The sequence below is a fragment of the Nerophis lumbriciformis genome, linkage group LG30 (assembly GCF_033978685.3).
Source record: "Nerophis lumbriciformis linkage group LG30, RoL_Nlum_v2.1, whole genome shotgun sequence".
NCBI lineage: Eukaryota > Metazoa > Chordata > Actinopteri > Syngnathiformes > Syngnathidae > Nerophis > Nerophis lumbriciformis.
Window position 1 is genome coordinate 4,867,131 of NC_084577.2, and position 26,754 is coordinate 4,893,884.

Sequence of the window (26,754 nt, forward strand, 5' to 3'; positions counted from 1 at the left end):
ATGAGCATGTACAATACTCAATACTTGGTTGGAGCTCCTTTTGCCTCAATTACTGCGTTAATGCGGCGTGGCATGGAGTCGATGAGTTTCTGGCACTGCTCAGGTGTTATGAGAGCCCAGGTTGCTCTGATAGTGGCCTTCAACTCTTCTGCGTTTTTGGGTCTGGCGTTCTGCATCTTCCTTTTCACAATACCCCACAGATTTTCTATGGGGCTAAGGTCAGGGGAGTTGGCGGGCCAATTTAGAACAGAAATACCATGGTCCGTAAACCAGGCACGGGTAGATTTTGCGCTGTGTGCAGGCGCCAAGTCCTGTTGGAACTTGAAATCTCCATCTCCATAGAGCAGGTCAGCAGCAGGAAGCATGAAGTGCTCTAAAACTTGCTGGTAGACGGCTGCGTTGACCCTGGATCTCAGGAAACAGAGTGGACCGACACCAGCAGATGACATGGCACCCCAAACCATCACCCAACCATGCAAATTTTGCATTTCCTTTGGAAATCGAGGTCCCAGAGTCTGGAGGAAGACAGGAGAGGCACAGGATCCACGTTGCCTGAAGTCTAGTGTAAAGTTTCCACCATCAGTGATGGTTTGGGGTGCCATGTCATCTGCTGGTGTCGGTCCACTCTGTTTCCTGAGATCCAGGGTCAACGCAGCCGTCTACCAGCAAGTTTTAGAGCACTTCATGCATCCTGCTGCTGACCTGCTCTATGGAGATGGAGATTTCAAGTTCCAACAGGACTTGGCGCCTGCACACAGCGCAAAATCTACCCGTGCCTGGTTTACGGACTATGGTATTTCTGTTCTAAATTGGCCCGCCAACTCCCCTGACCTTAGCCCCATAGAAAATCTGTGGGGTATTGTGAAAAGGAAGATGCAGAATGCCAGACCCAAAAACGCAGAAGAGTTGAAGGCCACTATCAGAGCAACCTGGGCTCTCATAACACCTGAGCAGTGCCAGAAACTCATCGACTCCATGCCACGCCGCATTAACGCAGTAATTGAGGCAAAAGGAGCTCCAACCAAGTATTGAGTATTGTACATGCTCATATTTTTCATTTTCATACTTTTCAGTTGGCCAACATTTCTAAAAATCCCTTTTTTGTATTAGCCTTAAGTAATATTCTAATTTTGTGACACACGGAATTTTGGATTTTCATTTGTTGCCACTTCAAATCATCAAAATTAAATGAAATAAACATTTGAATGCATCAGTCTGTGTGCAATGAATAAATATAATGTACAAGTTACACCTTTTGAATGCAATTACTGAAATAAATCAAGTTTTTCAAAATATTCTAATTTACTGGCTTTTACCTGTATGTGTCCTCTTTTTGGGGTTTCAGAATATGGTCAGCCTCGCTAAATATCTTATGCTGCTATATTAAGTTAAAGTACCACTGATAGTCACACGCACACTGGGTGTGGTGAAATTACCCTCTGCATTTGACCCATCCCCTTGTTTCACCCCCTGGGAGGTGAGGGAGCAGTGAGCAGCAGCGGTGGCTGCGCTCGGGAATCATTTTGGTGATTTAACCCCTCAAATCCAACCGTTGATGCTGATTGACACACTGAGCCGGTGAGCCGCAACTGCTTCGCCTGTAAGTTGGCGAGAGTTAATTCTAGATGATATATCATGCCTCTCACCTAGATAGTAGAAGGTTGTTGTCATAAACCAAGAAGTTAGTCATCTTTGACATTCAATTTAAACCCGGAGATGGCGAAAAAGACACGAAAAGAGGCTTGTTAGCGGCAACTTTTTTTTTTTTAACCCTTCGCAAGGATTATGATTAATTCTTCATCAAATGGGAAGATATAAACATCCCATCAGTCGACTTCCCAGTGAGAGTTTACATTGTACAGTGAGTTATTGTGTTCATAGTTTGTATTTCTTGTTTAGCACTTAACAATGCTGCTACATGATGCTTAATGTTTCACCAAAGCTGAATCTGTTTAGCACACAGCTTTTAAAACGTGTAGCTCATCCTCCTTATATTCAGGCTCAAAAATATAAGGTTCTGAATCATCATTTGTCCCAAAGTAGTCTTTTTTGTCTCTCACAAAGTTTGCCGTGAGTAGTAGGTTTGTTGTTGTTGAAGAGAAAAGGGAATGTTGTGATGCGTCTGTGAAATACGCCAGCGCCGTGTGCTTAAAATGACCAAAATACGTAAATTATACTTATTATTGTGCCTGTTACTACATTACATATATACTTACATCATTTACAAAACCCAAAACCAGTTGGCACGTTGTGTAAATCGTAAATAAAAACAGAATACAATGATTTGCAAATCCTTTTCAACCTATATTCAATTGAATATACTGCAAAGACAAGATACTTAACGTTCAAACTGGAAAACATGATTTTTTGCAAATATTAGCTCATTTGGAATTTGATGCCTGCAACATGTTTCAAAAAAGCTGGCACAGGTGGCAAAAAAGACTGAGAAAGTTGAGGAATGCTCATCAAACACTTATTTGGAACATCCCACAGGTGAACAGGCTAATTGGGAACAGGTGGGCGCCATGATTGGGTATAAAAGCAGCTTCCTTGAAATGCTCAGTCATTCACAAACAAGGATGGGGCGAGGGTCACCACTTTGTGAACAAATGCGTGAGCAAAGTGTTTAAGAACAACATTTCTCAACGAGGTATTGCAAGGAATTTAGGGATTTCGCCATCTATGGTCCGTAATATCATCAAAAGGTACTGCATCAAAAACCGACATCAGTGTGTAAAGGATATCACCACAAGGACTCAGGAATACTTCAGAAAACCACTGTCAGATGTGGCGGGTCACTTTAATGACGTGGCGGGCCACACTACAGGGATGGTGTCCTGCTGGCCCCACTATGGACTGGACTCTTACTATTATGTTGGATCCACTATGGACTGGACTCTCACAATATTATGTTAGACCCACTCGACATCCATTGCATTCGGTCTCCCTAGAGGGGGGGGGTTACCCACATATGCGGTCCTCTCCAAGGTTTCTCATAGTCATTCACATCGACGTCCCACTGGGGTGAGTTTTTCCTTGCCCTTATGTGGGCTTTGTACCGAGGATGTCGTTGTGGCTTGTGCAGCCCTTTGAGACACTTGTGATTTATGGGCTATATAAATAAACATTGATTGATTGATTGATTGATTGACTACATGATGTGGCAGGCAATTGGATCCATGTAATGCTTTAAAAAGGCAAATGGATGGCACAAAAAGCCAAAAGGCTTGTTTCCATTGTGGTCCATTAAATATTCATCACATTCGATGCATTCAATAATAAAAGATATATAACCTGTAACATGTATATAAAAAATAATGTTAAATAAAATGGATAAATGATGTACATATACACCGTATACATGTCAGGTGAGCAACATGACATGAAGTGGCGATAAAATTTTGGCCACTGAACTGTCAGTTTTTTTTACTGTAAAATCTACAGATTGTTTTTTTTACAGTTGTATGTAAAAAATATATATAATAATTGTGTATGGAGGTAATTTATATTTATATCTTATTCACTGTTACAAGCGGCCCTCAATGAAAACAAGTTTGACACCCCTGATTTAGCTCCTACTAAATAGTAACTATACGATGTTATTTTGATTTCATTTTCACATTTGGGCGTTAAAAAATCACAGACCTGCCTTTTATTTAGTTTTTCCTCCTATTGCAACTATCACTTCAGATTACTTTTGTATTTGTGGTAATAACATTTCTATTTCTTCCCTTAAACACATGAAACATTGGCCTCTGTGTGCACTGACACTGACTATGGCAGCCATTCATTAAATATACAAGGAAGAGCTTTAAATAAACCTGAGCTGAGTGGGCTGCTCCACTAAAAGGTACCTGGGGACAACAAACCAAAAAGCCAATGGGCAGCACTTTTGGAGTATATTTCTAATGATCTATACACATGTACATAGCAAATATATGTTTAAAGAGGTTCTGTTGGCCATCCAGCAATCTTATAGAAGACGGCATCATTAGATTTTTATATAATCTCTTCACTCAAGTGTGATCACTTATTCATGAGTGTGTGCTTAGTTTTAGAGGCTGGCCTAACTGTTATGTCATCTTAAATTTTACAGCTTCCTTTTCCATTACTGTTACATAATGATGAAATGAGGTGAATACCGCAGGAATAACCATACCAACTACAAACCCCGTTTCCATATGAGTTGGGAAATTGTTTTAGATGTAAATATAAACGGAATACAATGATTTGCAAATGCTTTTCAACCCATATTCAATTGAATGCACTACAAAGACAAGATATTTGATGTTCAAACTCATAAACTTTATTTTTTTTTTTGCAAATAATAATTAACTAGAATATCATGGCTGCAACACGTGCCAAAGTAGTTGGGAAAGGGCATGTTCAACGCTGTGTTACATGGCCTTTCCTTTTAACAACACTCAGTAAACGTTTGGGAACTGAGAAGACACATTTTTGAAGCTTCTCAGGTGGAATTCTTTCCCATTCTTGCTTGATGTACAGCTTAAGTTGTTCAACAGTCCGGGGGTCTCCGTTGTGGTATTTTAGGCTTCATAATGCACCACACATTTTCAATGGGAGACAGGTCTGGACTACAGAAAGGCCAGTCTAGTACCTGCACTCTTTTACTATGAAGCCACGTTGATGTAACACGTGGCTTGGAATTGTCTTGCTGAAATAAGCAGGGGCGTCCATGGTAACGTTGTTTGGATGGCAACATATGTTGCTCCAAAACCTGTATGTACCTTTCAGCATTAATGGCGCCTTCACAGATGTGTAAGTTACCCATGTCTTGGGCACAAATACACCCCCATACCATCACAGATGCTGGCTTTTCAACTTTGCGCCTATAACAATCCGGATGATTCTTTTCCTCTTTGGTCTGGAGGACACGACGTCCACAGTTTCCAAAAACAATTTGAAATGTGGACTCGTCAGACGACAGAATACTTTTCAACTTTGTATCAGTCCATCTTAGATGAGTTCAGGCCCAGCAAAGCCGGCGGTGTTTCTGGGTGTTGTTGATAAATGGTTTTGGCTTTGCATAGTAGAGTTATAACTTGCACTTACAGATGTAGCGACGAACTGTAGTTACTGACAGTGGTTTTCTTAAGTGTTCCTGAGCCCATGTTGTGATATCCTTTACACACTGATGTCGCTTTTTGATGCAGTGCCGCCTGAGGGATCCAAGGTCACAGGCATTCAATGTTACATGCAGTGATTTCTCCAGATTCTATGAACTTTTTGATGATATTACGGACCGTAGATGGTGAAATCCCTAAATTCCTTGCAATAGCTGGTTGAGAAATGTTGTTCTTAAACTGTTGGACAATTTGCTCACGCATTTGTTGACAAAGTGGTGACCCTCGCCCCATCCTTGTTTGTGAATGACTGAGCATTTCATGGAAGCTGCTTTTAAACCCAATCATGGCACCCACCTGTTCCCAATTAGCCTGTTCACCTGTGGGATGTTCCAAATAAGTGTTTGATGAGCATTTCTCAACTTTCTCAGTCTTTTTTGCCACTTGCGCCAGCTTTTTTGAAATATGTTGCAGGCATCACATTCCAAATGAGCTAATATTTGCAAAAAATAACGTTCCTCAGTTCGAACGTTAAGTATCTTGTCTTTGCAGTCTATTCAATTGAATACAGGTTGAAAAGGATTTGCAAACCATTGCATACTGTTTTTATTTACGAATTACACAATGTGCCAACTTCACTGGTTTTGGGGTTTGTATAAGATGTTATTATTTGTTACCTGCAACACAAAGCTAACATGCTTTATTCGGATAGCTTAGCATATACTGACATTCACTGGATTGATTTCAGCCTCTTTGATGAGCAAAATGTATTACAATTACACAACGTGTACTTTAAGCATTTACAGTAATACCTCAATTTACGAGCTTAATAGATTCCAAACTAAAAACACTTGTATCTCAAATCAATGTCTATCAATGTGAATTTTTGTTCCCCCAGGAACACCACAATTTGAAAATGCAACATGCCTTTCAAAAAAAAACAATGTAGATAAGCAATATTGTATGAAAAACAATACAAAAGAATGTAGTACAAACAACTACAGTAGTTTTATCAAGTATTGTGATAATAATATCAAAACATTTACATTGTAGAGTGGACCTGTATAGTGTCACCTTCTGTCAAACACACCATCAGCAGCTTTTCCATATTTTCATGGATAAATGTCCGCTGTTTCGAAATTATCTTAACAACCCCGATTGAAAAGTAGATCATTAAAGAGCCTTTTGTCATCTTTGGTGTAATGCTGCACCGTGTTTGGGACATTTAGGAGTGCAGTTATCTGTGGCTTCATGTCAGTATTTGCCTGTACCTATTTAAATGATGCATGTTTTTTTTTTCTACTTCATTATTTTTATTATATTTATATTTTATGCTAAATTGTTGTGAGTTGCTTGTTTGGAGGAGGAAAAAATAACATTTGACATGTGTTTAATTGTATTTCTGGACTGTATATGTAAAAAATCCAATATACATATACATATATATATACATATATATGTATGTGTATATATATATATATATATATATATATATATATATATATATATATATATATATATATATGTATGTGTGTGTGTGTGTGTATATATATATATATATATATATATATATATATATACACACACACACACACATATAGAGTACATATAAGTGTATACGGTATATATATATATATATATATATACGTATATATTTACATACATATATATATATATATATATATATATATATATATATGTATATATATATATATATATATATAAACATTCTTGGCTGGTGTTAGACTCATTATGCTTCATTCAAGGAGCTTTATTTGTCATACTTGTACACATTTGCACATACACGTCATGGTGCAGTCGAGCAGTGCTACGCTCAAATCCGTCATGTTTTTGATGATTTATTTCTCTAATTCGGTGAATATCATCCGATATTTCTTTTCAGCACTGTCCTTCACGCTCACTTTCTCCTGTCCTATGGTTGGAAAACAGAGTTATGTTGGTCTCTAGCTATAAGCTAATGCTAGCGAGTAAGACTGGTTATAGTAATTATTATATTAGTTATAGAAAAATGTACCTGTGTGTTTACATACTTCTTAGAAGTTGTGCTTTCGTTTTTGTGTTGTTTTGTGTTAAATCTCTAAATCCCAGTTGGACTTTTTTGCAATGTATTCTTTTATTGATACAGCCTTACTAATGGAAACACCCTAAGACAGTGGTATCAAACTTACAGCCCGCAAACAGGTTTAATCCGGCCCGCGGGATGAGTTTGCTAAGTAAAAGAATGAGCCGAAATTTTTGAATGAAAGAAACTGCTGTTCTAAATGTGTCCACTAGATGTCGCAATAGCAATTCTTTGTATCTTTGTAGATTATGCTACATATGTACAAAAAAAAATGGACCACATGATATTAAAGTTGAAGTCCCAATGATCGTCACACACACACTGGGTGTGGTGAAATTTTTCCTCCGCCTTTGACCCATCCCCATGTTCACCCCCTGGGAGGTGAGGGGAGCAGTGAGCAGCAGCATGTGCCGCGCTCGGGAATCATTTTGGGGATTTAACCCCCAATTCCAACCCTGGCAATGGGTCCCATTTTTGAATAGTCTTTGGTATGACTCGGTATTGAACTCACAACCTTCCAGTCTCAGGGCGGACACTCTAACCACAAGGCCACTGACCTGGTCCTGGTGGTGATGTTAGTGCACCAGCCGAGGAAAATTACATCCTGTAATTATATTTTGATTTTTTTTTTTATCTTGATAGATTAAAGATTAACACCAATGAGTTGACTGATGATCATTATCACATAATCTATTCAGAAAGTATAAATCACGACAAATAAAGATAGAATACTATTAACCGCAACATGTAAGTGTAAAAAAACAACAACATTATGATTTGTGCATTTTCAGAATGTGCTTGTTCTATTTTTAAACAAAAAAAACAATCGGAAGTTGTCTTTTTATTTTTACGTTATCGTGCCGTGATTTTACCACTCCGGCCCACTTGGGAGTAAATTTTTGTTTGTGGCCCCCGATCTAGAATGAGTTTGACACCCCTACCATAAGAGCTGTAAAGAAAAACAATATACATGTATCCAAGAATAGATCTTACTGTAGGTTATTTGTCCATATATTACATAGTCAAACCTTTATTTCAATCTGTATTAAATTGTGCAAATATATCCACCCAAAACTAGGGATGTCCGATAATGGCTTTTTGCCGATATCCGATATTCCGATATTGTCCAACTCTTTAATTACCGATACCGATATCAACCGATACCGATATCAACCGATATATACAGTCGTGGAATTAACACATTATTATGCCTAATTTGGACAACCAGGTATGGTGAAGATAAGATACTTTTTTTAAAAATTTATAAAATAAAATAAGATAAATAAATTAAAAACATGGTTCCTCTCTTTAAAAAGGGGAACCGGAGGGTGTGTTCTAACTATCGTGGGATCACACTCCTCAGCCTTCCCGGTAAGGTCTATTCAGGTGTACTGGAGAGGAGGCTACGCCGGATAGTCGAACCTCGGATTCAGGAGGAACAGTGTGGTTTTCGTCCTGGTCGTGGAACTGTGGACCAGCTCTATACTCTCGGCAGGGTCCTTGAGGGTGCATGGGAGTTTGCCCAACCAGTCTACATGTGCTTTGTGGACTTGGAGAAGGCATTCGACCGTGTCCCTCGGGAAGTCCTGTGGGGAGTGCTCAGAGAGTATGGGGTTTCGGACTGTCTGATTGTGGCGGTCCGCTCCCTGTATGATCAGTGTCAGAGCTTGGTTCGCATTGCCGGCAGTAAGTCGGACACGTTTCCGGTGAGGGTTGGACTCCGCCAAGGCTGCCCTTTGTCACCGATTCTGTTCATAACTTTTATGGACAGAATTTCTAGGCGCAGTCAAGGCGTTGAGGGGATCCGGTTTGGTGGCTGCAGGATTAGGTCTCTGCTTTTTGCAGATGATTTGGTCCTGATGGCTTCATCTGGCCAGGATCTTCAGCTCTCACTGGATCGGTTCGCAGCTGAGTGTGAAGCGACTGGGATGAGAATCAGCACCTCCAAGTCCGAGTCCATGGTTCTCGCCCGGAAAAGGGTGGAGTGCCATCTCCGGGTTGGGGAGGAGATCTTGCCCCAAGTGGAGGAGTTCAAGTACCTCGGAGTCTTGTTCACGAGTGAGGGAAGAGTGGATCGTGAGATCGACAGGCGGATCGGTGCGGCGTCTTCAGTAATGCGGACGCTGTATCGATCCGTTGTGGTGAAGAAGGAGCTGAGCCGGAAGGCAAAGCTCTCAATTTACCGGTCGATCTACGTTCCCATCCTCACCTATGGTCATGAGCTTTGGGTTATGACCGAAATGACAAGATCACGGGTACAAGCGGCCGAAATGAGTTTCCTCCGCCGGGTGGCGGGGCTCTCCCTTAGAGATAGGGTGAGAAGCTCTGTCATCCGGGGGGAGCTCAAAGTAAAGCCGCTGCTCCTCCGCATCGAGAGGAGCCAGATGAGGTGGTTCGGGCATCTGGTCAGGATGCCACCCGAGCGCCTCCCTAAGGAGGTGTTTAGGGCATGTCCGACCGGTAGGAGGCCACGAGGAAGACCCAGGACACGTTGGGAAGACTATGTCTCCCGGCTGGCCTGGGAACGCCTCGGGATCCCCCGGGAGGAGCTGGACGAAGTGGCTGGGGAGAGGGAAGTCTGGGCTTCCCTGCTTAGGCTGCTGCCCCCGCGACCCGACCTCGGATAAGCGGAAGAAGATGGATGGATGGATGGAAATTAAAAACATTTTCTTGAATAAAAAAGAAAGTAGAACAATATAAAAACAGTTACATAGAAACTAGTAATTAATGAACATTTTTAAAATTAACTGTTAAAGGTTAGTACTATTTGTGGACCAGCAGCACGCACAATCATGTGTGCTTACGGACTGTATCCCTTGCAGACTGTATTGATATATATTGATATATAATGTAGGAACCAGAATATTAACAACAGAAATAAACAACCCTTTTGTGTGAATGAGTGTAAATGGGGGAGGGAGGTTTTTTGGGTTGGTGCACTAATTGTAAGTGTATCTTGTGTTTTTTATGTTGATTTAATAAATAAAAAAAACCAAAAAAAAACCGATACCGATCATTTCCGATATTACATTTTAACGCATTTATCGGCCGATAATATCGGCAGGCCGACATCTCTACCCAAAACCAATGAAATATAACCAATTTACTATTACAATTACCGGGTAACAACAATCTAATTTGAGGGTGCAATATAATTATACTAAGATATTAATTTCCCTGTAGATAAAACACACATAGCCTTTATCCATCCATCCATCCATCCATCTTCTTCCGCTTATCCGAGGTCGGGTCGCGGGGGCAGCAGCCTAAGCAGGGAAGCCCAGACTTCCCTCTCCCTAGCCACTTCGTCCAGCTCCTCCCGGGGGATCCCGAGGCGTTCCCAGGCCAGCCGGGAGACATAGTCTTCCCAACGTGTCCTGGGTCTTCCTCGTGGCCTCCTACCGGTCGGACATGCCCTAAACACCTCCTTAGGGAGGCGCTCGGGTGGCATCCTGACCAGATGCCCGAACCACCTCATCTGGCTCCTCTCGATGCGGAGGAGCAGCGGCTTTACTTTGAGCTCCCCCCGGATGACAGAGCTTCTCACCCTATCTCTAAGGGAGAGCCCCGCCACCCGGCGGAGGAAACTCATTTCGGCCGCTTGTACCCGTGATCTTGTCCTTTCGGTCATAACCCAAAGCTCATGACCATAGGTGAGGATGGGAACGTAGATCGACCGGTAAATTGAGAGCTTTGCCTTCCGGCTCAGCTCCTTCTTCACCACAACGGATCGATACAGCGTCCGCATTACTGAAGACGCCGCACCGATCCGCCTGTCGATCTCACGATCCACTCTTCCCTCACTCGTGAACAAGACTCCGAGGTACTTGAACTCCTCCACTTGGGGCAAGATCTCCTCCCCAACCCGGAGATGGCACTCCACCCTTTTCCGGGCGAGAACCATGGACTCGGACTTGGAGGTGCTGATTCTCATCCCAGTCGCTTCACACTCAGCTGCGAACCGATCCAGTGAGAGCTGAAGATCCTGGCCAGATGAAGCCATCAGGACCAAATCATCTGCAAAAAGCAGAGACCTAATCCTGCAGCCACCAAACCGGATCCCCTCAACGCCTTGACTGCGCCTAGAAATTCTGTCCATAAAAGTTATGAACAGAATCGGTGACAAAGGGCAGCCTTGGCGGAGTCCAACCCTCACCGGAAACGTGTCCGACTTACTGCCGGCAATGCGAACCAAGCTCTGACACTGATCATACAGGGAGCGGACCGCCACAATCAGGCAAGTCCGCAATTTCGGACATAGCCTTTACATTTATCACAAATATAAACACTATAAATGCCTTAAAGGAAGCCTTTAGTTTGATACCGGAGCTTTATTTTGAAGGCTAATTTAGTTTAGTATGACAAGTGTGTGGTCATTCACTAATGTAATGAAGCCACAATCCACACGTTTAACACCAGAGGTTCCAGGTATTTCTTAACTTCATAAACAATATAGAAGGTCATTAACACTGATGTTATGCAAGCCTTGACCTATAAATAATTGTTTTAGGAGTACCCACCGATGTCACATCATCGATGTGTTTCCTCCCTTGCAGTTGGTGATGTACATCGGCCAGGTGATGAAGGACGTGCTGAAGTTGCCCCGTCCTTGCTCCCCGCCGGTGGTCAAGCTGGAGATGCGTGTGGATGCAGAGTACGGCCTCCCCTCCACGCACGCCATGGCCGCCACTGCCATCTCCTTCACGTTGTTGCTCAGCGCCCCCTCTAGGATCCAGGTGAGCATCACCCACACCTGCCAGGAAACGTGCGGTAAAGCATCTTAAAATAATTCCTGTAAGAAATATGAATTGAATAATGACTTAATATTTTCATTCAATCATCATACAGAGAAACACACTTATTTTGAATTTTTAGTTCCCCAAACTTCCACACAGTCACCTAAATACGGTGACACCAGTGGACAGTGTGATTTGTGGTTTATTTACTACTATAATGCTAAATTGATAGATTTACTTAAGGTTTGCGTGTACTAAAACACGTGCAATCTGAATAACACAGGCAACCCAGCAGGCAAAAGACATTGATACAACGTTGATTATACATACCGTATTTTCTGGACCATAGGGCGCACCGGATTATAAGGCGCACTGCCGATGAATGGGCTATTTTTGATCGTTTTTCATATATAAGGCGCACCAAATTATAGGGAGCATTAAAGGAGTCTTTTTTTTTCTTTCTAAACTGAAAACACTTCCTTGTGGTCTACATAACATGTAATGGTGGTTCTTTGGTCAAAATGTTGCATAGATTATGTTTTACAGATCATCTTCAAGCCGCTTTCTGACACTCGCTTCCGGATGCGCCGTTTTGTGGGCGGTCTTATTTACGTGGCTCACCTTCGGCAGCGTCTTCTCCCCGTCATCTTTGTTGTAGCGGTGTAGCGTGCAAGGACGGGGGTGGAAGAAATGTCAAAAGATGGAGCTAACTGTTTTAATGACATTCAGACTTTACTGCAATCAATAACGGAGCAGCATCTCCTCATCCGGAAACAACAACAAGGCCGGAAATGTGTCCCGTGAAAAACCGTCCGACTGGAACTCTCTAATAACTAAAGTTCCTTGGGTGGATAATGTAAACTCACTACACCGGTATGTTTTAGCGCTTTCATGGCGAGTTTACTGACAGATATAAGTAAGAACTTTACACTACTTTATGTTAGAAATGGCAACAGCGGAGGATGAATGTCCCATGACAAGAAGATAGAGAAAAAGAAGAAGTATATTGACCACGGCCTAGCTGCGGACTACAAAGGCGGAAGCGCGTAATATTTCAGGATTTATGCAGATCCCAATTACAGATCAGCAGAAGGTAAGAAAAGTTTATTTTGCATAATATTTCGAAACAAAACGCCAGATAAAGTCTTACTTTATACACACACCATAATAATACTCCTATGTTGAAGCACATCAAGTGGTGCGGCTTCATAGCTTACCAAAGTCGTACTAAAACATATTGATAGATTTTTGAGCGCCGTGTCTAATGTTCTATATTTCAATGGAACATGTAAAATGTTGGTGATTACTTAAGTCATATTGCAGTCTACACGTATCTCTTATCATTTCACCTTATACCAAATAAAATAGCTTCGAGGTCGGTAAGCACAACCAAAATGATTCCTTACATTAGGTGCACCGGGTTATTAGGCGCACTGTCAAGTTTTGAGAAAATGAAAGGATTTTAAGTGCGCCTTATAGTCCGGAAAATACAGGTCACAAGAATATAAAAAGTTTCAGTTTTTACAGTATTTGGAATCAACTCATTAGCTTACGGTCTTTAGTGGATCAGATACATTCCCCTTCCTGGTTGGTGAGCCTGCTGAAATCAGATGTGTAAGTGGGACAGTATTGACAGTCAAAGTTGCATTCGATGTGAGAGATGACATCAGATGTGTAAGTGGGACAGTCAGAGTTGCTAAGAATTAAAAGTTCATAGAAGATTGCATCGGAACTGCTTAGGGTCATTTTTGACCCCACTTGTGGAAGAGTGGGTCGTGATGCAAAAACTGCAATTCCTTCATAATAATGAAAAAAATAAATGCAAATGCCCTCAGGTCACAAACATGTTTTATATAAAATGTTGGTGTTGTTTACTTGAGTCATATCGCCATCATATTGCAGTCTACATGTATCTCTTATGTTTGACTGCCATCTGCTGGTCACACTTATCATCACACCATGTACCAAAAAAAAATTGCTTCGAGGTCGGTAAGCAAAACCAGAATTATTCTTAGGCGCACCAGTCGAGTTTTGAGGAAAAAAAAGGATTTTAAGTGCGCCTTATAGTCCGGAAAATACGGTACATGTTCTTTAAAACTGACTTTGAAACAAAGTTGCAAAATAGTTGTATTTGTAAATTGAGACAACATTGATGTCTAACATTGGATCAACGTTGGTTGGGAAATCACCAAATGTCAATGGTCTAATCAACGTATGCAGCTGAGATAGGCTCCAGCACCCCCCGCGACCTTAAGAGGGACAAGCGGTAGAAAATGGATGGATGGAAATCAACGTCACAACCTGACATTGAATAAACATTATTAAAAAAATATGTTGTTTCAACATTGTATTTGTGTTGTAGAATATTGGTTGGAAAATGACCAAAATTCAATGGTCAAATCAACGTCAGCACCCAACATTGAATAGACGTCGTCAAAAAGCAAAAAGTTAGGTTTGAGTTGCTCAACGTCAGGACCTTTTATCACATTCGGAATGTACGTGCAAACTGGCACAGTTACGCACAAATGGCTGCGACGCGGTCAAAAGAAGGCGATCAGTTGGAGAAAGACAATCTTCCGTGTTCGTGTCAGCTCTCACCAAATGAAAATATTAGATGTATCATCTGCCAAGCAATTCAATCTTTGAGTTGATGAATAATTTAGGGCTGATTTGGAGACAAAATACATAGTTTTGGTATTGACTGGCATTTTATGGCATTATTTTTGTCATATAGGAGATGTATTACTAACAACTTTTTGCGACATGCATTTTCTTCTGTTTGCATCATTCCAACGCGCTATTGCGGTCATTGCCAGTGTTGTGGCAAAAACATCGGTCGTTTTGTTGTCTAGATCAGTGTTTTCCAACCTTTTTTGAGCCAAGGCACATTTTTTGCGTTGAAAAAATTCAGAGGAACACCACGAGCAGAAGTCATTAAAAAACGAAACTCAATTGACAGTAAAAAGTCGTCGTCGCAATTGTTGGATATGAATTCAAACCATAACCAAGCATGCATCACTATAGCTCTTGTCTCAAAGTAGGTGTACTGTGACGACCTGTTACATCACGCCATGACTTATTTGGAGTTTTTTGCTGTTTTCCTGTGTGTAGTGTTTTAGTTCTTGTCTTGCGCTCCTATTTTGGTGGCTTTTTAACTTTTTTTTGGTATTTTCCTGTAGCAGTTTCATGTCTTCCTTTGAGCGATATTTCCCGCATCTACTTTGTTTTAGCAATCAAGAATATTTCAGCTGTTTTTAATCCTTCTTTGTCGGGACATTGTTGATTGTCACGTCATGTTCGGATGTACTTTGTGTGCGCCATCTTTGCTCCACAGTAAGTCTTTGCTGTCATCCAGCATTCTGTTTTTGTTTACTTTGTAGCCAGTTCAGTTTAACTTTCGTTCTGCATAGCCATCCCTAAGCTTCAATGCCTTTTCTTAGGGGCACTTACCTTTTTGTTTATTTTTGGTTAAAGCATTAGACACCTTTTTACCTGCACACTGCCTCCCGCTGTTCCCAACATCGACAAAGCAATTAGCTACCTGCTGCCCCCTACTGCTATGGAAGAGTATTACACGGTTACTCTGCCAAGCTCTAGACAGCACCGACACTCAACAACAACACATCATTTGCAGACTATAACTACTGGTTTGCAAAAAATATTTTACCACAAATAGGTGAAACTAGATAATCTCCCACGGCACACCAGACTGTATCTCACGGCACACTAGAAAAAGGATTATAGTTGTGTGCCGCATGTTCAACAACATGGCAGAAAACCACAGATTAAAGCATGATGCCAGATTCGCATTAAATGTCTTCATGGTAGTAGTAGTAAACGCTAAAACCTCTTTTATATAAGGCGGTCTGCACCACTTTTGTACGTGTTATCAATTGTACACGCAATGTTAGTAGATCACACACAAAACGCCTATTAGTAGCACAAGCAATTTTATTATTTGTGCACGCTGTTTAGCACTTGTTATTTGGGAACTTAGTAAATCAGGCCCTATATTTCTTATTTTCTATCATGTGTAAAGGACATTTTAAGGATTCAATGATTTAAGGAACTTTATTGTCGTTTATTGTTGTTTATTTCATGGCAATATTTTTTTAATATAGGAGATTTAGTACTAACAACTTTTTGCGACATGCATTTTCTTGCGTTTGCATCATTCCAACGCGCTATTGCCAGTGTTGTGGCAAAAACATCGGTCATTTTGTTGTCTAGATTGCGTTTCTATATTGCAGAAAAGGATTATAGTTGTGTGCCGCTTGTTCAACAACATAGCAGAAAACCTCAGGTTAAAGCATGATGCCAGATTCGCATTAAATGTCTTCATGGTGACGGCCGGCCCGGTAGTAAACGCTAAAACCTCATTTAAATACGACTTAAACTTAGACTTAGACTTCCTTTTTATTGTCATTCAAATTTGAACAGATAAGAACAACATTTTGTTGCATTAGCTCATGGTAGGGCAGGATAGAAAATCAATAAGGTGCAGATATAAATAAATAGATTACTGTACAGATAAATATATTGCACTTTTGCATATGCATCCACGTTTATGGATGTATGTTATAAATAAGGCGGTCTGCACCACTTTTGCACGTGTTATCAATTGTACACGCAATGTTAGTAGATCACACACAACACGCCCATTAGTAGCACAGGCAATTTTATAATTTGTACACGCTGTTTAGCACTTGTTATTTGGGAACTTAGTAAATCAGGCCCTATATTTCTTATTTTCTATCATGTGTAAAGGACATTTTAAGGATTCAATGATTTAAAGGGGAACATTATCACCAGACCTATGTAAGCGTCAATATATACCTTGATGTTGAAGAAAAAAGACCACATATTTTTTCAACCGATTTCCGAACTCTAAATGGGTGAATTTTGGCGAATTAAATGCCTTTCTATTATTCACTCTCGGAGTGATGACGTCACAACGTGACGTCACATCGGGAAGCAATCCGCCATTTTCTCACTTTCGTCGGTGTGTTGTCGGAGGGTGTAACAACACGAACAGGGACGGATTCAAGTTGCACCAGTGGCCCAAAGATGCGAAAGTGGCAAGAAATTGGACGAAATTTGTTCAAAATTCGAGGGTGTGGGGAAAGCCGACGAAATGGTCAGTCGTTTGTTCCGCACACTTTACCGACGAAAGCTATGCTACGACAGAGATGGCAAGAATGTGTGGATATCCTGCGACACTCAAAGCAGATGCATTTCCAACGATAAAGTCAAAGAAATCTGCCGCCAGACCCCCATTGAATCTGCCGGAGTGTGTGAGCTATTCAGGGACAAAGGACCTCGGTAGCACGGCAAGCAATGGCGGCAGTTTGTTCCCGCAGACGAGCGAGCTAAACCCCCTGGATGTCTTGGCTCACACCGTCTCTTATGCCACCGAAGATGATCAAGAGAAGAATATCGACCCTAGCTTCCCTGGCCTGCTGACATCAACTCCAAAACTGGACAGATCAGCTTTCAGGAAAAGAGAGCGGATGAGGGTATGTCTACAGAATATATTAATTGATGAAAACTTTATTCATTACTCACGGTTTTACGTAAATTATTATACATAAACTGTGTTTACCAATAATTTAGCTTAAAAACATTTATTTTTTTCAATCATTCGAGTACATTCGGGTAGTCTTGTGTAATGCAGTATTTTGTGTCTATTTAGCAGAGGTGGGACCAAGTCATTGTTTTGCAAGTCACAAGTAAGTCTCAAGTCTTTGCCCTCAAGTCCGAGTCAAGTCCCGAGTCAAGACAGGCAAGCCCCGAGTCAAGTCCAAAGTCAAGACTGGAAAGTCTCAAGTCAAGTCCTAAGTCCTGCATTTTGAGTTTCGAGTCCTTTCAAGTCCTTTTAACCACAGACTAATATATTAACACAGATTGTGTATGCTTTTCAAACGCTGTATTTATTTATTAAAACAAGTGCATTTTAAATTGCAGGAAAGAAAATTGTGCTGACATTGCACTTTATAATAGCACTATTAACCAGTCATTTTAAACATTAACTCATTCCTTTACAGAACAAACACATTGAAAAATAAAGTGCAAATGTACTTATTTGTACAAAAGTGTTAACATTGAAAAAACATGACATATACGTGAACATAACAAAAAAGTTGTACTTTTTATATGTCAGGGCCCTATGCTGCATTGCATTTGCAAAAGACCAAATTAGCCAAGAGTCTGTCAGTCATTTGTGCACGATGGGGGCGTAGTATGATGCCACCATGGCTGAAAACTCGCTCCACTGGAGCACTGGAGGCAGGCACTGCCAAGACTCTCATGGCCACTCGGAACAGTGAAGGAAGAGTCTTCATGTTCAATGCCCAGAACAAAAGGGGGGAGAGAGTTGTTTTGGGTTGGTGCACTACTTGTAAGTGTATCTTGTGTTTTTTATGTTGATTTAATTAAAAAAAAAAAAAAAATTCTTGTGCGGCCCGATACCAATCGATCCACGGACCAGTACCGGGCCGCGGCCCGGTGGTTGGGGCCCACTGAGGTAAACAACCAACAGTATGTCAGAAAGCTAGCTAAAACGGTACACATATTCATACTATAGTATACATTTTAACTGACCTTTATTTGACTATTTTTGTCTTTTTTTAGGTGGCTAAAATACGCGGTGCTGCTGACCGCCGTCTAACGTTACGTGTGATATATTGACTAACGTAACCCTGCTTAAAAAAAATCACTTAACAAAAAGTATGAATAAGGTAGTGAACTGCAACAGATTCCCGTGTTTGCAATAACGTTATAACGTTAGCAGTGAGTTTACAGCCTCACTGATTTAACTACACAGCAAATAAAAGTCACGTTACTTAGCCAATAAACGTTATCTTACATTCAAAACTTACCGTTCTTTGTGCAACTTCAAATGCCGGACGAAGTTGGAAGTACGTTGTTGCCTCTCCATCAGTAATTTTCGAACCGCATGTGTTGCATACTGCAAACCGTTTTGTGTTGACCACCTCGTAATTTTTATACCCAAACAAAATTATTTTAGGTATCATTTTTTGTTCACTGGCGTGTGGTTTGGACATGTCTTCTTCGTTGGTTGTCCTGCAATTTGATTGGATGAATGCTGTGTGATGAAAACAAAGTAGATCTAATTTGATTGGCTGTTGTACTGAGAGCACACCAGCTGACACACGCAACGCTGATAGACAAGTACACAATGAAAAATACGGAGCGCTCCCGAATAACTTTTTCATCTTTGGGTTTTGGGGAAAGTAGCAAGTCATGTCAAGTCATGTCAATTCAAAAGGCTCAAGTCCAAGTGAAGTCACAAGTCATTGATGTTAAAGTCTAAGTCGAGTTGCAAGTCTTTTTACATTTTGTCAAGTCGAGTCTAAAGTCATCAAATTCATGACTCGAGTCTGACTCGAGTCCAAGTCATGTGACTCGAGTCCACACCTCTGCTATTTAGGTATGGTTAACCTGAGTGCTGAAATCGTGGAAAAATATATGTTCTTAGCGTGCCTGAAATGGGCTGTCTGCACTCTCAAAGTGCATGTTGTTGCCAAATGTATTTCATATGCTGCAAACCTAGTTCATAGTTGTTAGTAATTATCTTATCAGACAGTGTTAAGCCGCTGAAATCCGAGTCTGAATCCGAGCTAATGTCGCTATACCTTGCTGTTTGTTTGTATTGGCATCACTGTGTGACGTCACAGGAAAATGGACGGGTGTATATAACGATGGTTAAAATCAGGCACTTTGAAGCTTTTTTTTAGGGATATTGCGTGATGGGTAAAATTGTGAAAAAAACTTCGAAAAATAAAATAAGCCACTGGGAACTGATTTTTAATGGTTTTAACCCTTCTGAAATTGTGATAATGTTCCCCTTTAGGGAACTTTATTGTCATGCAATTTTAAAATTGCGTGTCAGCTCTCACCAAATAAAAATATTAGACGTATCATCTGCCAAGCAACTCAATATTTGAGTTGATGAATAATTTAGGGCTGATTTGGAGACAAAATACATAGTTTTGGTATCTACTGGCATTTTATGGCATTATTTTTTTAATATAGGTTTTATTGTACACGCAATGTTAGTAGATCACACACAACACGCCCATTAGTAGCACATGCAATTTTATAACTTGTACAGCACTTGTTATTTGGGAACTTAGTAAATCAGGCCCTATATTTCTTATTTTCTATCATATATAAATGTGTGTAAAGGAAACTTTAAGGATTCAATGATTTAAGGAACTTTATTGTCATGCAATGTTAAAATTGTGTGTGCTATTAGTAGGCGTGTTGCTTGTGATCTACTAAGTGTAAGACAATTCCGCAATGTGTTCTTTTATGCCATACTGTCCATCAACAGCCCTAACTGAGCTGTTGGACAATGGCCGAGGAGGGGCGGGGCCGGCAATCATCGTCAGTTTCCATCAGCAACACCCGTCGAGTTGCTTTTGGTTCTCCTGACGGACTCGACGGAGTCCATGACTGTCAGTCCCGCCTCTTTCTCTCCCTGTCGCTAAGTCAATAAAACAATCTACGTCACAATTTGAAAGGAGAGCATTTCAAATGATTTGCGGATCACATTCGGGTGTGATGGCTTTTCCCTTCAGAGACCAACATATACTGTAGCACAGGTGACTTTGGCATAGATTCCTGCAGGGCATGCAATGTTGCCAAGGGTTCTGAATGGTTAAAAGGCCTCAGGGCAACCTTCAAGGTTCCCCGAGTTGGTCAGAGGTCACGGCAGTCAATCACAAAGCGACCCCCTCCTGTTCCCGTCATCCTTTGTGGCTATTCAAAAAAAAAAAAAAAAAAAGCTACTCTTTATGAACTACCAGTGAATAGACTTCCAGCTGCCAAGAACAGGAAAAGACCCAGGAAAAAACAAGGCAGAGAAGTGAAAGAGGAGTTGACTAAAGCTTCTATTCTGCCTGGTATTGTAATGGACGAGGAACAAAACCATAGGTAAGGAGGGGGAAAGATCATCTTTCTGCTTAAGACAGGACTCGTACGTCACCTCTTAAAAGGGCAGATGAAGGAAGGCTTTGGAAAATAAAAGAATGGCAGGATGAGACACCTGCAACTAGGGATGAGTACCACATTTGGTACTTTGGTTTGGAACAGACCTAAGTCCGTCAGTACTACATATTTCAATACATTTATTGCGTGTGGCGTCACATCCGTTTGAAAACTCTGGACCGACTCAAGCACTTGGCCGGGAAACAAGCAGTCAGGGCCAACTCGGTCAACCTGCCTCTTTGAGGTAATGTCACAATTTTCCAATTCCATCAAAGCAAGAAGGTGGCACTCAAAAGTACAGTAAGGCTCCGTTTTTCTAAATGCGCTCGTTCGATGTTAATTTACTCTGGATTTGCCATTGACATGCTAAAGATTACCATTAGCAATTTTACATGCTGATTTCAACACCTCCAGGTTTGGTAATGAAAACTACAAAACGGAAACTCTGATAATTTCTCCCGATAAAAAGATCCCCCTGATTAAGAACTCCCTTGGTGCTCTGGGTGCATCTGTTAAAAGCAGCCTCAGAAACCTTGCGGTTGTGTTCGATCAGTCCATGTCTTTGGAGGGTCACTGCCATCAATTGACCAAAAACTGTTCTTATCATCTCAGAAATATTTCTTAAGTAAGAAATTTTTTGTCAAAATTGGATCTTGAAATGCGTTCATTTCATCTCGTATTGACCATTGCAATTCTCTTTTCACTTTTTTCTATAGAGACTTCAGACTGTACAAAATGCGGCTGCCAGACTTTTGACCGGTGCACCCATAACAGCCCATATTACCCCCCATTTTATCCAGTCTTCATTGGCTTATACTTACAGTACAAACACATTGTAGGGCCCAACAAAAGAAAAGACTGGCACATTGAAATTAACCCTTGGATGCACGACCTACCAAGACTTACACTCTTCCAATTACCACCCCGATTAAAATCAATGTGTTTTGCGATAAGCTGGATTGTTATTCTTCAAAATCTTTAAAACAAAGAGTTGTAATATTTTCATATTCCAAGTATTCCTCATAAAACATGTTTGTGACCTGAGGCCATTTGCATTTTCATATTTTTTTTTCATTAATATGAAGGAATTGCAGTTTTTGCATCACGACCCACTCTTCCACAAGTGGGGTTGTGTAGGGGGGCGTGGTCTGCGAGCCTGCTGCGGAGCGGGGTGTGTAAGGACCGGCCTCGAACCACAGCTGGCAGGCGATTGGATTACCCAGCTGGGTTTGATCATCCAATCACCTACCATGCTTATCAAATTACCCCAAGCAGTTCCGATGGAATCTTCTATGAACTTTTAATTCTTAGCAACTCTGACTGTCCCACTTACACATCTGATGTCATCTCTCACATCGGATGCAACTTTGACTGTCAATACTGTCCCACTTACACATCTGATTTCAGCAGGCTCACCAACCAGGAAGGGGAATGTATCTGATCCACTAAAGTTCGTAAGCTAATTAATTCATTTCAAATACTGTAAAAATTTAAACTTTTTATATTCTTATGACCTGTATTTTCCGGACTATAAGGCGCACTTAAAATCCTTTCATTTTCTCAAAACTCGACAGTGCGCCTAATGTACGGAATAATTTTGGTTGTGCTTACCGACCTTGAAGCTATTTTATTTGGTACATGGTGAAATGATAAGTGTCACACATAAGAGATACGTGTAGACTGCAATATGACTCAAGTAAACAACACCAACATTTTATATGTTCCATTGAAAATACAGAACATTACACACCATATTTGCCAACCCTCCCGAATTTTCCGGGAGACTCCCGTAATTCAGCGCCTCTCCGAAAACCTCCCGGGACAAATATTCTCCCGAAAATCTCCCGATTTTCAGCCGGAGCTGGAAGCCACGCCCCCTCCAGCTCCATGCGGCCCTGAGTGAGGACAGCCTTTTTTCATGACGGGAGGACAACAGGGTGACAAGAAGTAAATCATCCAGACTAGAGATAAATTGTATTATTATGTTTATTTTACCTAAAAATAAATATACTTACTAATTAAAAAAAAAAAAAAAACTGAATATATTTTTACTATATTTTGCTAAAAACATCAAAATTAATTGTATTTTTATTTGTATTTTTTCATGACTCCTTATTACATCCAGCCATACAATTATACATTAAAATAAACATATTTGAAATAATTGATTTTAAATTATCATAATAATTCATTTACAATGACCATATTTAATTATTAAAATAATTGCTTGTTTATCAACAACTTTAGCATTTTATTCATTACATTTTGAAACTCTCAGAAGGCAAGTTATGTTATATTCCTTAATATTTATTTATGCAAGTTTGAAGTATCAATTATCTAAACACAGTTTGTTTGCATATTTTCAGGATGTAGATATTTATATATATATGTATATATATATATATATGTATATATATATATATATATATACCGGTATGTATGAAATACTTGACTTGGTGAATTCTAGCTGTCAATATACTCCTCCCCTCTTAACCACGCACCGCCCCACCCCCGACCACGCCCCCACCCCCCACCTTCCGAAATCGGAGGTCTCAAGGTTGGCAAGTATGTTACACACGGCGCTCAAAAATCTATCAAAATGTTTTAGTACGACTTTGGTAAGCTATGAAGCCGCGCCGCTTGATGGATCGTACTGTGCTTCAACTTTGGAGTATTAGTATGGTGTGTGTATAAGGTAAGACATATTATCTGGCGTTTTGTTTGGCAATATTATGCAAAAGCAAATTTTCTTACCTTCTGGTACCTGCTGATCTGTATTTGGGATCTGCATAAGCCCTGAAAATGTGCGAGTGTCCGCCTCTGTAGTCCGTGCCGATTCCGTAGCCGATAAGCTTCTTCTTTTTCTTTATCTTGTTGTTATGTGACATTCATCCTCTACTGTTGCCATTTTTAATATAAAGTAGTGTAAAGTTCTTACTTATATCTGTCAATAAAACTCGCCATGAAAGCGCTAAAACATACCGGTGTAGTGAGTTTACATTAATCACCCAAGGAACTTTAGTTATTAGAGAGTTCCGGTCGGACGGTTTTTCACAGGACACATTTCCGGCCTTGTTGTTGTTTCCGGATGAGGAGATGCTGCTCCATTATGATTTAAGTAAAGTCTGAATGTTATTAAAACAGTTAGCTCCATCCGTCCTTGCACGCTACACCGCTACAACAAAGATGACGGGGAGAAGACGCTGCCGAAGGTGAGCCACGTAAATAAGACCGCCCACAAAACAGCGCATTCTAAAGCGACTGTCAGAAAGCAGCTTGAAGATAATCTGTAAAACATAATCTATGCAACATTTTGACCAAAGAACCACCATTACATGTTATGTAGACCACAAGGAAGTGTTTTCCATTTAGAAAAATAAACAAATAATATGACTCCTTTAATGCGCCCTATAATCCGGTGCGCCTTTGGTATGAAAATAGACCTGACTAGACCCATTCATCGGCAGTGCGCCTTATAATCCGGAAAATACGGTAATTATAGTTGTAAAAACCACGGCAGGTGCATTATACAGGTTGTAGTCAACTGCACCTTCTGCCAACATGGCCACCAAACACAACTAGTCACGTGACTCTCCTGTATTCGGATATTCAATCGATCGCAATTGTAACGTTTGGTTTGTCTCAGAAGACTTTTCACCTCTCATCCAAGCAAGCTTCATCAGTTCATGCTCATAGACCTATATCGGTCAGATCTAGTCTGGCGGTTGGTGCCAAAACCCCAAATATTTATACTCCAACGCCAGGAGAGTGTGAAAAAAACAACTGAAAACAAAAACAACTGAAAACAAGAAATCCTAGCATCAATGCCAAGGACAGTCAATGAAGTGGAAATTCCCCTCGTTTTCATTGAGGTATTAAGTGGCAACGTGGCCAGCAAACACAACTGCTCACGTTTCTCTCCTGCCAGTTCGATGGCCAGTTGCATGAGAGATGACGTCATATGCGCAAGTGGGACAGTCAGAGTTGCTAAGAATTAAAGGTTTGTAGAAAATTCCGTAGGAACTGCTTGGAGTCATTTTTGACCCCACTTGTGGAAGACAATTTCTTTAAATTAATGAAAAATTGCAAATGGCCTCATGTCACAAATATGTTTATGAGGAATGCCTGGAATATGAATATATTATTATATATTTATTTTTAAAGATTTAGAAAAATAACAAAATGACCCCACATGTGCATCTAAGGAATAATGGCAAAGATGACTTCTTGTTTAAGGCGACACACTGTAGTCTATACAGTACTGCCATCTATCCATCCATTTTCTACTACCTCTTGTCCCTTTTGGGGTTGCGGGGGGTGCTGGAGCCTTTCTCAGCTTCATTCGGACAAGTCGCCACCTCATCGCAGGGCCAACACAGATAGACAACATTCACACTCACATTCACACACTAGGGCCAATTTAGTGTTGCCAATCAACCTATCCCCAGGTGCATGTCTTTGGAGGTGGGAGGAAGCCGGAGTACCCGGAGGGAACCCACACAGTCGCGGGGAGAACATGCAAACTCCATACAGAAAGACCCCGAGCCCAGGGATCGAACCCTACCATGCTGCCCTACTCCCTGTTTAAGGCAACATACTGTAGTTTCCACAGTACTGCCATCTACTGTCATAGAATTGCAACTGCATGCAAAGTCCACTATATAGTACAGTGCAGTACAGTACTTGCAAATGAGACACAGAAGTGTAAGAAAACAAGATAAAAGCTGGGCCGCGCAGCTCAGTGGTAATAAATGTCAATTGTTTATAAAATAACATATAACACATACAAGTACAGACAATTGGTATTGTGGAGTGCCGATATCAATTCCCAGGTAACGTATCATTTCAAATGTGAAAGGTTCCCATCCCTAACTGCACCCGAACATTAACTGACGGATTGAATCGTCTCATCGTAAATTGATCGCTTTTTTTGTGCATTTTTGTGTGTCAGTTCCAGTTTGAGTTGGGTCTGCTGATGGCGGTGACGCTGTCGACAATGGTGTGTCTGAGCCGTCTTTACACTGGCATGCACTCTGTTTTGGTGAGCTCGTCCAACCACGCACGCACGCACACACGCACGCACGCGCGCACACACCCGTTCTTCTATTTGTTACCTTCTTGAGACCTCTGAAAAATGCCTACCTCTTTAGGACCACCCTTTCTAGATATATAAAGATTTGTATTTACAACATTTACACATACTATGCAAATATAAAAAAAGGTAAGCTTTTAGTTATTTTTTATTTTTTTGTTTGTAATTGTTTTTTAATCTTAATTATGTACTACAAGTTATTACAGTTTGTCTCTCTATAAATATTAAAAACTAAAAAACATTTTAAATGAATTTTGGCCTATGGGGGTGCATTTCAATTTCTTACACACACTTGTTATTACATATGTTGACCAGAGGGGGAGCACTTTTAAAAACGACACACAGTCAATTCGAAAAATCCGTCCTTTTTGGGACCACCCAAATTTTGATAGATTTCACCACCAGGGGTGCAAATGATATTCTCTATTTTTTTGTTTTTTGTAATGTGCTTCAGGCCGATGACAAACGAGTCACGGACCACAGACGTCCCTTGTGCCACTCTTTGGGCAACACAACTGTAGAAGCTACCTGTTAATGGCCACTATAGTATTAGTTTCGTAGTGTATTTGTTCATCCTATGGTCACATATGGGACGTGGGTATATAGATAGATAGTACTTTATTGATTCCTTCAAGAGAGTTCCCTCAGGAAAATTAAAATTCCAGCAGCAGTGTACAGAATTAAGATCGAATTTAAAAAGTAAATAATGGGGGTATAAATGGAAACAAAATAGAAAAATATTACAAT

General features: G+C 40.6%; 1 protein-coding gene across 2 annotated transcripts in view; it reads left to right on the forward strand.

Moving 5' to 3' along the window:
* sgpp2 (sphingosine-1-phosphate phosphatase 2) overlaps positions 1-26,754 on the forward strand; it is a 64,347-nt gene that overhangs the window by 26,762 nt on the left and 10,831 nt on the right. Inside the window, exons 3-4 of one of the 2 annotated variants that reach the window (XM_061925932.2) lie at positions 11,724-11,903; positions 25,867-25,956. In XM_061925932.2, coding sequence (XP_061781916.2) covers positions 11,724-11,903; positions 25,867-25,956 — 270 coding nt within the window. The remainder of the gene's footprint in view (positions 1-11,723; positions 11,904-25,866; positions 25,957-26,754) is intronic. The other variant, XM_061925933.2, reaches the window with a different exon arrangement.